This window comes from Bubalus bubalis, chromosome 24 (genome assembly GCF_019923935.1).
Source record: "Bubalus bubalis isolate 160015118507 breed Murrah chromosome 24, NDDB_SH_1, whole genome shotgun sequence".
In the NCBI taxonomy this organism is placed as follows: domain Eukaryota; kingdom Metazoa; phylum Chordata; class Mammalia; order Artiodactyla; family Bovidae; genus Bubalus; species Bubalus bubalis.
This window is the reverse complement of record NC_059180.1, coordinates 39,238,348-39,253,716: the sequence shown is the minus strand read 5'-3', so window position 1 is coordinate 39,253,716 and position 15,369 is coordinate 39,238,348. Positions and strand designations below refer to the sequence as shown.

The following is a 15,369-nucleotide window of genomic DNA, read 5'->3' as shown; positions in this document are numbered from 1 at the left end:
GAAGTCGCTCAGTCATGTCTGACTCTTAGCGACCCCATGGACTGCAGCCTACCAGGCTCCTCCATCCATGGGATTTTCCAGGCAAGGGTACTGGATTGGGGTGCCATTGCCTTCTCCAAAGGAGATCAAACTAGTCAATCCTAAAAGAAATCCACTCTGAATACTCATTGGAAGGACTGATAACTGAAGCTCCAATACTTTGGCCATCTGATGTGAATAACCAACTCACTGGAAAAGACCCTGATGCTGGGAAAGATTGAGGGCAGAAGAAGGGGACAACAGAAGACGAGATGGTTGGATGGCATCACCAATTCAATGGACATGAACTTGGGCAAACTCTGGGAGATGGTGAGGGACAGGGAGGTCTGCCATGCTGCAGTCTATGGGGTTGCAAAGAATGGGACACAACTTGGTGACTGAACCATGTTAAGCATGGTCAGTAGGATGCTTGAGAGACTTTGAAGGAGGGAGGAGGCTCTCCTTCCAAATCTAGTGTGGCTTGCGTTGAGGTCCCTGCAGAGCACATTTTAGCCCCTGAGGTTTCTCCAGTGCTAGTTTCCTGCAAGGCACAGCTGTCCCCAGCATCTGACCTGCTGTGACTCTTGTCCATCACCTTCTCAACTCAGCCAGAAAGTGCCAACCAGAAGACAGTGTAGCAACCTCCTGAAAGTGCTGAAAGAAAAGACTATCATCCTGGAATTCTATACCCAGAAAAAATACCTTTCAGAACCAGTAATCTAGTGAGGATTATATAAGACTTATGAGCAAATGTCCCTGCCTTCCAAATAATGTTATTTATAGCTGATTCTTTCCCCTCTAGTCTTGGATCCAATCAAAGCTCTTAAGTTGTTAAGACTCCTTAATAATAAAACAGTCCCAGCCTTTTTGTTTTCTTCATGATGTTGACGATTTTTAAGAGGCCATGCTAGTTTTTCCCAGAGTACCCCTCAATTTGGATTTTGTCCGACTGTTCCTTCATGATTAGATTCAGATAAACGCTTTTGGCAGGAATAGTGCATCAGTGATGTGTCCTTCTCAGCCATCACACTGGGGGTACAGAGTGTCCCATTTTTCTCGTCATCAGTCATGTGGAGTTGCATTGCTTTGACAAGGTGACGTTTGCAAAATGTCTCCATTTAAAAAAAATATTTATTATACCAGCATATTTTTTTTTTTTAGCTTGTGAGATCTTAGTTTCCTCAACCAGAGATCTAACCCACGCCCCCTGCATTGCGAGCACAGAGTCTTAACCTCTGGAATGCCAAGGAAATCCCCAAAATGTCTCCATTTTTATGGGGCCTTTGTAAATACCTCTCTGTGGGGTGATACTCAGAGACTATGATTTTCTCCCTTAATAGGATTTCATTCATGGTTATATCATCCAATGATGTTTCTTGCCCAAATACTCATTTTTAAAGAAACATTTGGAACAATAGTTCGTGTTCAAATTTAAAAATGATAATTATAGCTTCCATAACCATTTTCCTTGGTTATGTAGTTGAAGAACCCCTGATATTCATTTGGAATAGTTTTCCTTCCAACATTGAAAGGCATCTGAGGGAGTTTATGCCATGTGGAAGCTCGGCTGTCTTGCTCTCATGGGGAAGCTGTAGATGCAGAAGTGCTTTGGGGAACCTAATACAGAAAGATAGTATGAAGACACCGATTTTTAACATCGTATTGATAACCACAATGCCAGATTCCAAGTGACATACAGTGGACATAATCTCTGCCTTTGAGAGAGTTTGTAATGGGTGAAAGATGACAGAAACCTTGGAGAACTTTTTTTGTCTGTGCTCCAGAATCCTATAATTAAAGCCTTCCTTTCTCTTCAAAAATTTTTTCCTTATTTTTCCATATGACTCTAAAGATCATACTCCTGTAGGCTTTTCTCCTTGAAAAAAGATGTTCCCTCTGTCACTGATGCCAAATTGACACTCTTCATGGGCTTGAAGACGGCAGTTCATTTCAGAGTGAAGGAGTGATTTTATCCAGGGCAGTCATGATAAGAAAAGGTTGGGGCACGTTAAAGACCCCAGGATATAAATAGGCGCTGACTGGCTTCTTGCTGAGCTCTGAGACCCATCCCTGAGTCCCTTGGCAGAAGACCATCTGTGCTCCGTGCTGTAGTGGGGCGTCCATCTCTCCCCTGCCTGGACTGACCCTGGACCAGGAGAAGGGCTCGTATCCTCCTCTGGCAGCACCTTTCCTGCCTCCTTGCAGGAGACCAGCACTCTTGGGGGTCAGCATCATTCCCAGACCGCAGGAAGGCACCCTTGAGAAATGGTCCTTTTGTTGGAAAGCTTTCAGCTGTGTGTCTACCGGATCCACCAGGAACTTGTTTTGCTCACATTTCCACAGTGCACAAGGGAGCATTTGTCTTGATAGCCTCTGAGATCATCCTGGCACCAGACTCTCCAATGTGGTTTCCCTGGAGACTGGAAGAGAAGGATCAGGACAGGGCTTGAGAAACCGGAGGCCTGAAGGTCCTCATCAGTAAGGAGCAGGTGGTCACTACCTGAAACGCTAAACCCAGGTGAAACTTTCATGCTTCCACTATCCCTCCCATGGACGAGGCTCCAAATGGCCCCCTTGTATACGGAGTTCCCTGTAGAGCTACTGGCGGACTGGGGTCAGCTGGCTCCAAGGTTCAGAGGCGAGGCAGGGCCTGACCTGGAAGCACTTCTAAGGGTGAACCAAGCTGGTGGGAAAGGGCAGGTGCCGCTGAGCCCCACTTACTTGATGTGCTGGAGCCCGTGGTTTCCAGACAGTGCAGTGGCAACGCATATCGCCCCCTCCATTCCCAAGGAATTCTCTTGAAGACTAGGCAGAGAAGAGATGGAGATGCCACAGTGAGCCCTTCAGGACAGAAGGACACGCCCAGGAAGCAGCACAGCACTCTCTTGGAGGGACCCGTCTGGGCCTCATTGGTCCTCAGGTGCCATAGCAACAGCCAAGTGGCATTTAACCCGGAGACCCAAGTCTGCACGCAGCCAGGTTGTCTCATGCAGGTGCCACAGAGGACGTATGACCGAAAACATGAAAGGGAACAAACCCATCCACAATACTGACTAATAATGACTGTAGTGTCAGCTATTTGTATTTTGAAGGGAGCAGCTACAGCGGAAAGCAAGTATTATGCTACAGGGGGAGTCCAGAAGAGAAGCCGGCTGTCCTGAGACACGGGTACATCTGTGCAGCCACTCACTTGAGTCTCCGGAGACTGGAATTGACCTTGAGAGCATTCGCCAGGGCTTTGGCTCCGGCCACCTTGATGGTGTTTCCTCTTAAGCTGTTGAGAAAGGCGGGAACCCTGAGGCGCAATCTCAGGCACAGTGGCAGCTGAGAGGGGAGCCCGGCACCCTTGTGGTGAGCATAGGCGCCTGGGTGGAGGCAGTGTGGACTCAGCAACTGTGGGGGTGCGGTTGCTCCTCCCTCGCTCCCGGGCACAGAACAGGGACTGGCTCTGGGGAGCAGGATGTGGGGAGGGGTGAGGCCAGCCCAAGCTGGGGGTCTGTGGGAGCCCTCATCCTCCATTTTCATTCCAAAGAAAGAGGGGCGGAGAGCAGAGAGCCCCACAGAGCTTGGGCTGGAGCTCGAATCTTCTCACAGGCTGGGTCAGTGGCCACTGCCCCCTCCCCAGGGCCCCGAAACGGCCTGCAGACATGTTCAGTCTGGGCAAGGCCAAGCAGAAGAGGACCCATGAGTGACCCCCAGGAAAAGAGGGTGACGGGGCTGGAGAGGCCAGGGCTCCTTGATCTCTCTGAAGGCATTGAAGTGATCTGGGAGTTTCCATGTACATGTCCTCCTTCCATATATGATCACTCTTGAGTCAACAGCTTGACTTCATGAGCAAGAGGCTGTAGCCAGAGACTGGAATACTTACTCTAGAATCTCCAAGGTTCTGTTCACAGCCAGGGCCTCCCCGAGTGCCTGGGCCCCCGGAGCACCAATGGAGGCCACCTGGAGACTGTAAGAGGAGACGCGGTCATTGCAGGTGGGCAGCCTCCAGCCCGCACACCCACCGGCCCAGCTCCATCCGCGTTCACCCTTCATCTCCACCCCCTTGACCTAGGGCTGAAACCGGTGAAATAGTGCTGAAAGTTGTTGGCCTGTGGTGTGTCCAGAGAATGCTGCATCTCCTGCCCACACTGATGCGAGGCAGAGATCTGGACACAGGAAGTGCAGGTGTTCTGGAGAGTTTGGGGGACACCCCGGAACCCCTAGTTCTTACTTTTTAGATGCCTGATGTCCTAATCACTAATATTAAGAAAGTCAAACCCACCTGCCTTTCCTGGGAAAAACAGGGATATTTAGTGTGGAAAGATGGCTAAGGGCCAGCTGTGCACGTCAGGACTTACTAGAGAGCAGTGAGGACTGTGTTCACCTTCAGCGCGCTGGCCACCGCAGAGGCACCTTCGTCCCCGATGGCGTTCTCCTGTAAACTGAATGCAGAGCCTGACCCGGGTGCACAGGACCCGAGCCAATGCTCTGGCAGGACGTGCTGAGCTTGGACCTTCTAGATTTAAATCAGAGCACACACCCCATAGTAGATGATCTCTGGGGATCATTGCACCTCCTGTGTGGCCACTGCCCCATGGCCACCTAAGCCTGCACAGTGGTCTGGAGTCTGCATGAGTCTAGACCATTAGGCAAAACAGAAACGGACACATGGAAATACTGTCCACAAGAAACTGGTGTGATTTTCAAAGCCATCCCCAAAATCAAAGCTCTCAGTCCTCAAGCCATTCTTGCTGGTCAGTGTTTTACAGCTTTTTTTTCCCCCCCTTTTTCTTCCACATTGGAGGAAAGTGGAAGGCCCTGGAGCAATAAATGACTAAGAGTTTGGTTCCAGTGGACACTGGCACGTTTGAGGGAGCAGTTTGCACTGACAATTTTAGCAAATATTTAAGTGCCTTGGGGATCAGCAAACCCAATCCTGGCCTCTTGGAACTCAGGTGGGGGAACGTGTGAGATGAGAGACCAAGTGTGAAGTGCCCTCCCCAGCGTGGTCACAGAGGCTGCTCGGCAGAAATAGGTCTAGACCAAGCCCACGCGTGAGAGATGGGGGCAGGCCTGACACATCCAAGGAACCCAGAAGAATTGGGTCAAGTTGCTGGGGTGCGGAGTGAGGCCCCAGGGGTGCAGAGGAAGCAGAACTTCAGGGCTGTGGGAGCCACACTGAGGGCTGGACTTCACTCTGCAGGCACTGGGCAGCCAGCTAAACTTGTCCAGGATGGGGATAGATTGACATTTGGGAGAGATCTTTGGCCAGCACTGTGAGAGGAGGGACTGGATGTGGAGGCTGCGGCAGTGAGGCTAGTGAGTGACGCTAGCCCCCTGGACAGTGGCCGTGCGGGTGGAGGAGGCTGGGTGGAATGTTGGGAAGAGAAGCGACAGGACTTGGAGATGAGCTGCAGTGGGAAGTGAGGAGGACGGCGATGTTTCTAGCTTGCACAGTGGTGGCCAGAACCCCTCACATGGTGAGGAACCAAGAAGCAGGCTTGTGGGGGAGGTAAACTGGGTCCACCCAGGGGGAAGTGGAGTGGGCAGTGGACACGGGGGTCTGAAGCTCAAGAGAGAGGTCTGAGCTGTAGATGTGGGTGCCTCCAGGACTTCGAAGGGAATTGGAGCCTTGGGTGAGGAGGAGCTTCTAGAAAGAGACATCATTCAGGGGAAGATGACCCAGGACAGGACCCTGAGGAATAGCATGTTCAGAGTCAAACAGAAGGACCTGCCAGACGGGGCAAATATCAGAAGCTGTGGGAGCATGAAAAGCAGGTGAAGCTCAAAGGTTAAACACAGAGTGAGCACCTCACTCAGCAGGTCTGCTCCCAGGCGTGCACAAGAGAGAATTAAAAGCATGTATCCACACGCAGAAACTTGTGCACAAACGTTCACAGCAGTGTTACTCATAATAGCCCCAAAGTGGAAACAGCCCAAATGTCCATCAGCGGGTGAGTGGATAAGCACCATGTCTGCCCATGCAGTGGGGTGTTATTTACTCGTAAAAAGGAACGAAGCCCTGACACATGCTGCAGTGTGTGGATGGACCTTGGCACCATTACACTAAATGAAAGACGTGAGTCAGAAAGATCACATATTCTGTGACTTAAATTTTGTGAAATGTCCAGAATAAGCAAATCCATAGAGACTGTAGATTAGTGTTTGTCAGGACTAGAGGGCTGGGGAGGAAGTGGGGAGTGAGTGCTGATAAGCATGAAGTTTTTCATGGGGCGACTGAAGGGTTCAAAAATTGATTTTAGTGATGGTTGCCCAGCTCTGTAAATATACTAGAAACCAGTGACTTGTACACCCAAAGAGTGGATTATATCTCAGCAAAGCTGTTATTTTGTTCAAAAAAAAAAAAATATATATATATATATACAACACCAAGTCAGATGGAAACATGCTCTCTGGCCCTAGAGCAGTGGAGGCTGTGTGCTGAGGGCAGGAGAGCCGGTGGGCAGCAGGGTGGCTGAGTCTGCACCTCCCACCCCCTCGGAGGCCCCACTTACTCGAGGCTGGTCAGGCTCGTGTTGAGCTGTAGTGCTTGTCCCAGGGCCTTGGCAGCGCCGGCCTGGATGAAGTTCCACTGCAGGCTGGGCAGACACACACACACATGACCACATGGCCCAGGGCAGAGCCAGGAGGTCCTGGGAGCTCCAGAAAGAAGGGGCTTCTCCCAGGAGAGTGACCAGAGCGGGTGGAATCCTTGGGGATGGGATCCTGGCCAGGGTGGGCAGAGCTCCTGCAGCCCTCCCCCAGGCTGGTCCCAGGGAGGGGCCCTTGCATGGAGCGTGTGACACAGTGCAGCGGGGGCGCCCACCGCCCACCACTGGCCTCTCCATGCATCAGCCCCAGGAAACAGAGCAGGGGGCTAGGCACAACCTGCTGAGGCCGTGCGGGGGGCGGGGACCCTGAGCCTCCTGCCTCCCCTGGTTGAGTGGGGCCCTGCAGCTCTGGGAGGACAGGGCCGGCTGGGGGCGCCGTGGACTCACTGAAGGGACGTGAGGGTGCGGTTTTCCCTCACTGCCTCTGCGACGGCCTGGGCGCCCTGGTCGTGGAGGAGGTTGGCTGTCAGGCTGGGCAGAGGGGAGCAGGCAAGTGAGCCGCAGCCAGCGCTGCAGCCCCCGTCCTTGCTCCCTGGGGATCCAGACCGCTCCCCGATCCCCAGCCCCACCCCAGGGCTGCATCTTGTCTGCTGGGATTGCTGGGCTCAGGCTCTCAGGGCACTTGAATGTGCTCCCGGGCGCCGCGCCTGCCACGCGTCCTGGGGGTGGGCAGGGGGCAGGCTCTGCTTGGTGGGCCTCCCTGCCTGGTCACCTGCCGGGAGGTGGCAGAGCTGCCTGGTGACTCACTCACTCCTGGCCCCTGCGCTGTCCCCCCCACGCCCTTTCTCCTAAATTGTTGCGGGGGTGCGGGCTCAGGCAGGGCGACTGTCACCACTCGCTCCATCCTTGTGTACTTTGCAGCATCAGAGGGGGACATGTGTCAGGGTCACCACCAGGCCTCCCGGCCAGCCCCCCCCCCCCAACCACATCCTTCTCCCAAGGGCCCGCCCGTCAGCTCCCAGCCTGGGGTTGGCAGGGCCCCTGGTGGCATAAGAGAGCCTTAGGAAGCCCCGCCTGCCCCCTCACGTACTCCAGGCTCTTCAGGGTGCTGTTGGTGCGGAGAGCACGTGCCAGATCCTGGGCTCCCTCCGGGCTGATGGAATTTTCTCGAAGGCTGAGGAAAGAGAAGACCCTAAGCTGCTGATAGACAGGGCAGGCCTTTGGCGGGTGGGTGGCGCGGCATCCAGGTGCTCAGGCTGTTTAGAACCCTGGAACCCTAGGTGGGCCCTGGGTGGAGGCGGGAAGAGCCCACTCCAGGAAGCCCCCCTCGCAAGGCTTGCCAGCCACGTGTTCCCCTGCCCAGGACTGTCCGCAGGAGGACAGACAGTCCAGGAGGAAGAGGATAAGACGCCAGGACCTCAGAGGTGTGAGGGGAGGGGCAGGCCGGCGTGCTTGGTGGCTGCAGGCTTGCCCTCAGGAAGGGGGTGGCAGACCCGCCTGCAGAGGCTGTCCCCCTCCCCCGTCCCCGTGAGCTGGGGCGCAGGCGGCCGGGCTCCAGGGTCAAGCTGCCCAAGCACGGCTCTTCCCCCTCCCAGGCCCTCGGGGTGGAGGTGGGAGTGGGGGTTTCTCAGCACCAGCCTTTCCCTCCACGTCCCAGAGTCCCTTCAGACCCCCAGCCAAGGAACGGAGGGAAGGGCGGGGCTTACTTGAGGCTGAGGAGCGTCTGATTGGCGCAGAGGGCCCCCATCAGCGCTGCCACTCCCGGGTCACTGATGGAGTTGCTTTGCAGGCTGCAGACAGAGGACAGGGTGCCCTGGGTGTGGCCGCCTCAGGACCCGGGGGGAGTCCTTCCGGGGTCATGGGCACTGCGTGCAGCAGGGGGCTGGGGGCCCTGTGCCACCCCTGTGCCCTCCCCATTCCTCATTCCTCTCCCGTGCCGCTCAGTCCAGCCCCTGCCAGCTGAGGGCAGGTGGGTCCAGCACCACCAATGCCCGAGTTTAGACGTCACCTTGATTTGGGCAGCTCCGCATGACTTCTGAGGGGACATGTGTCTGCAGCCCCCGGAGAAAGCGGCACAGCCAGGTGTCCCCACTCCCCACCATGGCCCCCGGAACCAGCCCCCTCCACAGCCACCTAGGCCGGCTCCTAAAGGGCACTCGGTGCTTGTCACTCTGGGAACTCCAGAACCAACACCAACCTACTGTCCAGGGAGAGGGAGCTGGCCTGGTGGGCTGGAGGGAGAGACATTCGGAGCACAGAGTGCCCGGGGTCGCGGGCTGGTGGGTTCTGACTGACAGCCCTTCACCAGGACCTGCCCCCCTGCTGGCCAGGGAAGCCGGGCGGGGAGTCACCCTCTGCCCACATCCACCCCCTGGGGACTCACTCCAGGCTCTTCAGGCCCTGGTTCACCATCAGGGCCTCCGCTAGGGCCTTGGCGCCTCCATCGCCAATGCTGTTACTGGAGAACCTGCAAGAGAAGGGATGTGGGTGGAGCAGCTGGGCGGGGTGCGGCCAGGAGGGGTCAGAGTCCGGGAGCCCTCCAGGGAAGGGCTGTCTCTGGTCTCAAGGGGGCCCAGTACACAGTTTCTTCTGCCTGAAGCCGATTGGCAGGCGGCTTTTGTAAGAGATCAAGGTAGCAGTGTCCTTCTCGACTCCTTGACGGGGGCAGGGCCAACCCTTCAGCGAGAGGCATTTGTGATCTTTATGTGAATGTGGCTGGGATGTCAGTAAAGGTGAGCTTGAGACAGCTGGACCTCACTCCTTCCTGGGAATCTGTATCTCCATTCTCCTGGCTCAGGGTTTTGGAGTCCAAAACCAGCTCTCTAGTACCCATGCATTCAATCATTCATTCACTCATCCATCTGCTTACCCACTCATTCATCCATCCATCCATTTACTGACTCATCCACCCACCCATTCAGTCATCCATCCATCCATCCATCCATCTACCCACCCCATGCTCACAAATATGTGTGATAAGCTGGGCATTGTGCCAGGCATGAAGGGTACCAGTTTGGCCCTTCTGCATTTCTCACATGAGCTCCTTCAGACTCCTGTTTTGCTTCAGGGCATCTGCCATCTGCTGGGTTCCCACTGGCCCGATGGAGTTCTTCTGCAGGCTGAAGGAGAAGGGTCCTTCGGTAAAGCTGGCCACAAGCAGTCCCAGACCAAGGACAGTCTGGTTCAAGTTTACCGCAGCATGGGGGAGGGGTCCTTGGATTGTTGCCAAAATGTTGCTAATTAGACTGATGGAGTTATGTGAAGAGTAAGAGGCTACCAGTGGGGGCTTCCCTGGTGGCTGAGTTGTAAAGAACCCTGCTGCCAATGCAGGGACGCGGGTGCGATCCCTGGGTTGGGAAGATCCCCTGGAGAAGGGCATGGCAACCCACTGCAGTATTCTTGCCTGGAGAATCCCATAGACAGAGGAGCCTGGCAGGCTACAGTCTATAGGTTCGCAAAAGAGTAACACACGACTTAGCAACTAAACAACAAAAAGAGGCAAGGGCAGCTGGGCCTTCCCTTGAGGGGTCAGAAAGCAGTGACCAGCGGACACTGTTAATATCCATCAACTTCCAAACTGGAGACTTTCTGAAGACTTCTACATACAAGTCCCACTGGTCCCTCACCTGACCAGCCTTCTCAACACTCAGCAGTCTGCCTCCATTCAGATCAACCAGAAGCCTTCCCCCCAACCCTACAGTCCTCCTGAGGGCGGACCCTGGCTTAGGCTCCTCTTCTGCAGAAGTTACGTCCTCTTACACTAAATCTGGAGGAGGAAGACACTACAGGAGGACCCCTGTGTTCATCCTAGGACAGGCAGGCCAGGACCTCATCTGTATGAGGCTAACTACAATCTAAGCAAAATGGAACTTTCCTTGGTTCCAAAAGAGCAGGGGGAGAAAAAAACACTCCCCTCCCGTAGAGTATTTCCTTGAGGAAACTAGGGATTATAAATCCTTTCCCTGTCCCTTTGAGAGTATGTAAATCTTTTTAAGAGCTATTAATAGAAGTTAGCCTCTTGCCAGACTTACAGCCTAGGAATGTCTTTGGTAAGGGCCTCTGCGCCATCTCTTTGAACCCTGGGCATCAAGGAAGGGAACACCTGCTCCGGCTGTAAGTGCCTGCTTGTCATAAAGACAGGAATTTTCATTTTCCTCGGCATGAAGGCAGGATGCAGGCATAGACAGCTCCCCGTCCTGGACGACAGGCAAATTTAGGATAAACTAAGGATGACAAACGGTGCTATTCCAGTTCTCTTGTTTGAGGACAAGCTGTGGTCTTTCTGGAAAACCCACATGTAAAGGGTTGTGTCTGCTCGGTTGCAGGAAAGGGTGAGATTCCTTTCTGTCTTTGCCATCCCACTGGCGGGTCACCTTGGATGCTCACTGCAGGCTAGCTGAGTGCTTACTCCAGTAACTAAGCTGTTTCGTACTTTTCTGCATTTGTGGAGAGGATTTCCCATCTTGGTGGGAGGCTCTGTTTGTAATTATTCCCCCAACACCTATTCTCCGGAAAAGCAGTGGACGTCAGGTTTTCCAGGGGCCGTGCAGATGGCTCAGAAAGCCTCCGGGCCTTGTCCCATCCACCCCTCTGTGCAGGAAACAGAGAGGCCCTTGGGGGAGGAGAAGAGAGGAGAGAAAACCGTTCTCTGCCAGCCAGCATGCCCACTCACTGCAGCACGGAGAGGGTCCGGTTGGCGGCCAAGGCCTCAGCCATGGACCTGGCACCGTCGTCCCTGATCCTGTTGCTCTGGAGGCTGTGGAGGCAAGGAGAGGCATCACTGGTGGAGCCCAGGAGGGTGCCTGGCAGGCCCTCACCCCACACACCAAGGCAGTGGGGGAGCTGGCCCTTCCCACCGCTGATCTGGCCTCAGGCTTTCCCTGGGTTCTCCAGGCACCTGCCTGCTGGCTGTGGACAAGGAGCCCCTGATCACTGGACCACAAGGTCATCAATAGTCTGAATTACAGCTGAAACATAGCAGCCAGGTGTTGGTGAGGACGTGGAAAACTTGGAGCTCTCATCCCAGTTGCTGGTAGGAACATTAGACGGTGCGGCCTCCAAGGAAAGCAGGCCGGGCCGTTTCCTCAAAAGATTAAACACAGGGTCACCTGTGACCCAGCAGATCTCACTGCTATGTATCCACCCGGAAGACCTGAAAAAAGGGTCCTCAAAAGCTTGTACACAAATATGTACAGCACAATAGCCAATAGGTGGAAACAACCCGTGTCCAGCACCTGGCAAGTGGATTAACAAATCGTGGTCCACGTAATAGAATATTATTCAGCCTTAAAATGGAATGAAATACACATGCTTCGACATAGATGAACCGTGAAAACATTCCACCGGGTGTAAGAAGATAGGCACAAAATTACTGTTTGATTCCGTTTACACGAAATCTTCAGACAGAAAGCAGATTGGTGGTTGCCAGGGGCTGAGGGGAGAGGAGGGCATGGGAAGTGACTGCTGATGGGTAGAGGGACTCCTTCTAGGGGGATGTAAATACTTAGGAACTAGATCGAGGTGTTGGTTGCATAACTGTGACCGTACTAAATGCCATTGAACTGTACACTCCAAAATGGTAAATTTTATGTGAATTTTGCCTCAGTAAAAAGAAGGAAATGAGCAAAACAAACCGACAGTATGCATCAATGCATTGTATCCATCAACTAAGGATGGATACAGCCACTGGCCCCTTAAAGGAGCCCAGCAAACCTCAGCAAACCATGGGGAGCATCTGGAAGATGGGATTTCAGTGTCTTGGAAGACAGCTCAGGGGTCATCCTGGTGTCATGGCCTTGGGGACCTCCCACTCATGGAGACAAGAACTTTTCCTCGTAGATTGTTTTGCCTGTCAGACCTCCTCGTACCTCTCTCCCTCTTCTCCTCCTTCCCCAGTTCAGACCCTGAACACAGGCGCAGTGAAGAGCTGGACTTAGGAACTCGTTCAGCATACAGGATGCCCTGGCATCCACTGGATGGGAGCCAGTATCTTGTGGCTGCTGTTGGGAATTACCTCCCGCTGCACGGGTGGCACCTGAGGAGACGGTTTTCTGAGCCACCTCCTGGGGGCAGAGGCAGCAAGCAGGTGACACGTACCTCAGAGAGGCCAGGGTGCGGTTAATCTTCAGAGCATCTGCCAGCGCCTTGGCCCCCTGAGGTCCGATGGAGTTACTGCGGAGACTGGCAGAGGAAGAGAAAGGACCAGTTATCCAGTTCCCAGGGAGGGAAGGCAGGACAGAAGTTACTCAGATCTTTAAATCTGTGCTCCTTGAAGAGAATTGCCAGGGTTTGTGGTGTTAGTTGCTCAGTCGTTTCTGACTCTTTGTGACTCCATGGACTGCAGCCCACCAGGCTCCTCCGTCCATGTGATTCTTCAGGCAAGAATACTGGAGTGGGTTGCCATTCCCTTCTCCAGGGGATCTTCCTGACCCAAGGATTGAACCTGGGTCTCCTGTGCTGCAGGTGGATTCTTTACTGTCTGAGCCACCAGGAAAGCCCTGTTTGGTGGGACTGGGGCAGAGATCTTTGTTTAGGCAAATGAGGAATGCATTCCCTATGATGGCCCCACATGAAGCAGGGAAGAAAGCAGGGTCTGATGGACTAGTGGGCTTGGGCTGAGTGTGGAGAGGAGATGATAACACCAGGTTCAAGGCCAATATTATGGTGCTTCTGTGAGCGAGCCGCAGCAGCTGAGGAGGAGCCAAGACTTGGTTGGCTCAGCTGTCATTCCAGCCCACCCTGGGGAGAGTGTTGCCTAGGGGGCTTCAAACGACGGCTCACAGGCTCCCCCCATCCCAGTGGTGAGGGTCCTACTTACTCCAGAGTGGTCAGGCTTCTGTTGACAAGGAGGGATCTGGCCAGAGCTTTGGCCCCTTTGTTACTGATCTGATTCTCAGCCAAGCTGCCCGAAGAGAAGGAGAGGGTGCTTAATGAGGGTCTGTAAACTCATCACCTCTTCTGCAACTCCAGGCCTGTGATCCAAACCCGTCAGCCACCATAGCATCATCAGGGCCTGGACGCAGGGGGAGACCAGATGAGCCAGGCCCAGCAGATGGGCATGGTAGGACCAGAGTGGGTGGACAGGCCCTCACATTAGCAGAGACCCCCATGTGTGCATGCTCAGTCACTTCAGTCGTGTCCGCCTCTTCGCAAACCTATGGACTGCAGCCCGCCAGGCTCCTCTGTCCATGGGATCCTCCAGGCAAGAATCCTGGAGTGGGCAGCCATGCCCTCCTCCTAGGGATCTTCCAGACCCAGGGATCAAACCTTTGTCTCATTTTGTGTCCTGCACCGGCAGGCAGGTTCTTTCCCACTAGTACCACCTGGGAAGCCCAGCAGAGGGCCCCAGGGAGAAGTCTGACCAGAATCGAGTGCAACAGCTTCTACACAAACAGTGCAGCAGAGAGGATGGGCAGTTACTGCAGACGACCACGTGGATTCCAGCCAGGGCTGTGCTGGAGAACCAGCTCTCAGGAAAAAGCGAAATAACGAAAGCCCTGATTTGTTGCGTTGGCTAATTTCCATGGTGGAAATGCTCCCACTGTGGCCAGTTTCTAGCACTGGCAACATGTAAAAATTCCTGCTCAGGACCTGGCTGCTGAACTCGTGGCTGCAGCACACCCGTGGCCCCTGTCCTTTCTCTAAAGCAGGAAAGCAAAATGGTTGAGCCATGAAGCTGACTTTAATAAAATGTACATCTCTATCTACCTTGAAAGGGTGTACCCTGAACACACTGAAGAGTGGTCCAGGGGACCCCTGAACCCCTACTGTTTACCCTCCTCAGGCACAAAGGTCACACAGAGGTCCAAGGTCACACAGAGCTCACCACTCTGACCACTATCCTCAATGACTTACTTTTGGTCTGGACTCAGTCTATATTTTTGTCTTTTCAAATTAAGATGGTTTCAAAAGCTGGAAGCTTATGTGAGGCTTATGAAAAGTTACACTCTGAGTCTTATTTTCTCTAAATTCACTTCCCTAGTTCTCCCAAAGCCAGCTGCTGGTCATCACATCGATTCAAATCAGGTGTTATTTGGGCTTGGATATGTTATTTATAGGAGAGATTTCATGAGCATATAGATCTGCTCTGCAGTTAGTATATAAACCGTCATTAATTAGAATAGTAAAGATGCGATGTTTAAAATTGTTTTAATTAATATGAATTTTTTAATTTAAACGTTTGGATTTTTTTTTAAAGATGTAATCCTGTGCTCAGAATACCATCTGAGGGCAAACTCTGAGAGGAATGTAGAGTGAATCGGGCCTGGCAGTACATCCACACATACAGTATTGGGAAAACGTATCTACGGTAGCATCTGACTCTTGCCATATCCTTTCTCTCTTCTTACAAGTGAGGTACCTGGGCCTCTGGAACTTTCTGGAATGGGTGGAAATAAGCAGTCTGCACCTTGAGCCACACGCCCTGAAGATACCTCTCTTGGAAAGCATCGCAGGCCACTTGAGCAGAGAGGAGGATGTGAAAAGAGCCCCGGACCCTGAGAGACAGGCGAGCACCCTGCGTGGGGTCTCCTGGGTCTGTGTTACCTGATCCTCTGAATGCGACAGTCTTTCCCACTCAGCACGCTGCCCAGCAGCTCCATCACGGGGTCCTGGAACTGGTTGGTGTCCAGCCTGGTCAGGAGGGACAGCGGTAGTGAGTGGTCGTACTGCTGCCCGTGGGCAGGTGGGATGAGGTCCCTGGCACCGGAGTGGCCGCTAAGCTCAGACACCTAGGCTGAGACCCTCTGCCGCCCCCTCCTCTCCATCCCAGCGAAGCCCCTGCTGAGCGACTCAGAGATCTGTGCCAGGACACCCG

At 53.7% G+C, this 15,369-nt stretch overlaps 1 protein-coding gene across 3 annotated transcripts in view; it reads right to left on the bottom strand.

Annotated features, from left to right (window-relative positions):
- Positions 1-297: 297 nt before the first annotated feature.
- Positions 298-15,369, bottom strand: part of NLRC3 (NLR family CARD domain containing 3) — a 29,110-nt gene continuing 14,038 nt past the window's right edge. Inside the window, exons 6-20 of one of the 3 annotated variants that reach the window (XM_044936008.2) lie at positions 15,099-15,185; positions 13,372-13,455; positions 12,651-12,734; positions 11,227-11,310; positions 9,590-9,673; positions 8,938-9,021; positions 8,261-8,344; positions 7,645-7,728; positions 7,002-7,085; positions 6,519-6,602; positions 4,362-4,445; positions 3,887-3,970; positions 3,209-3,292; positions 2,740-2,823; positions 298-2,438 (exon numbers count right to left, since the gene is read on the bottom strand). In XM_044936008.2, the coding sequence (XP_044791943.2) occupies positions 2,348-2,438; positions 2,740-2,823; positions 3,209-3,292; positions 3,887-3,970; positions 4,362-4,445; positions 6,519-6,602; positions 7,002-7,085; positions 7,645-7,728; positions 8,261-8,344; positions 8,938-9,021; positions 9,590-9,673; positions 11,227-11,310; positions 12,651-12,734; positions 13,372-13,455; positions 15,099-15,185 (1,270 nt within the window). In that variant the 3' untranslated portion in view covers positions 298-2,347. The remainder of the gene's footprint in view (positions 2,439-2,739; positions 2,824-3,208; positions 3,293-3,886; positions 3,971-4,361; positions 4,446-6,518; positions 6,603-7,001; positions 7,086-7,644; positions 7,729-8,260; positions 8,345-8,937; positions 9,022-9,589; positions 9,674-11,226; positions 11,311-12,650; positions 12,735-13,371; positions 13,456-15,098; positions 15,186-15,369) is intronic. The other 2 variants (XM_044936009.2, XM_044936010.2) reach the window with 2 other exon arrangements.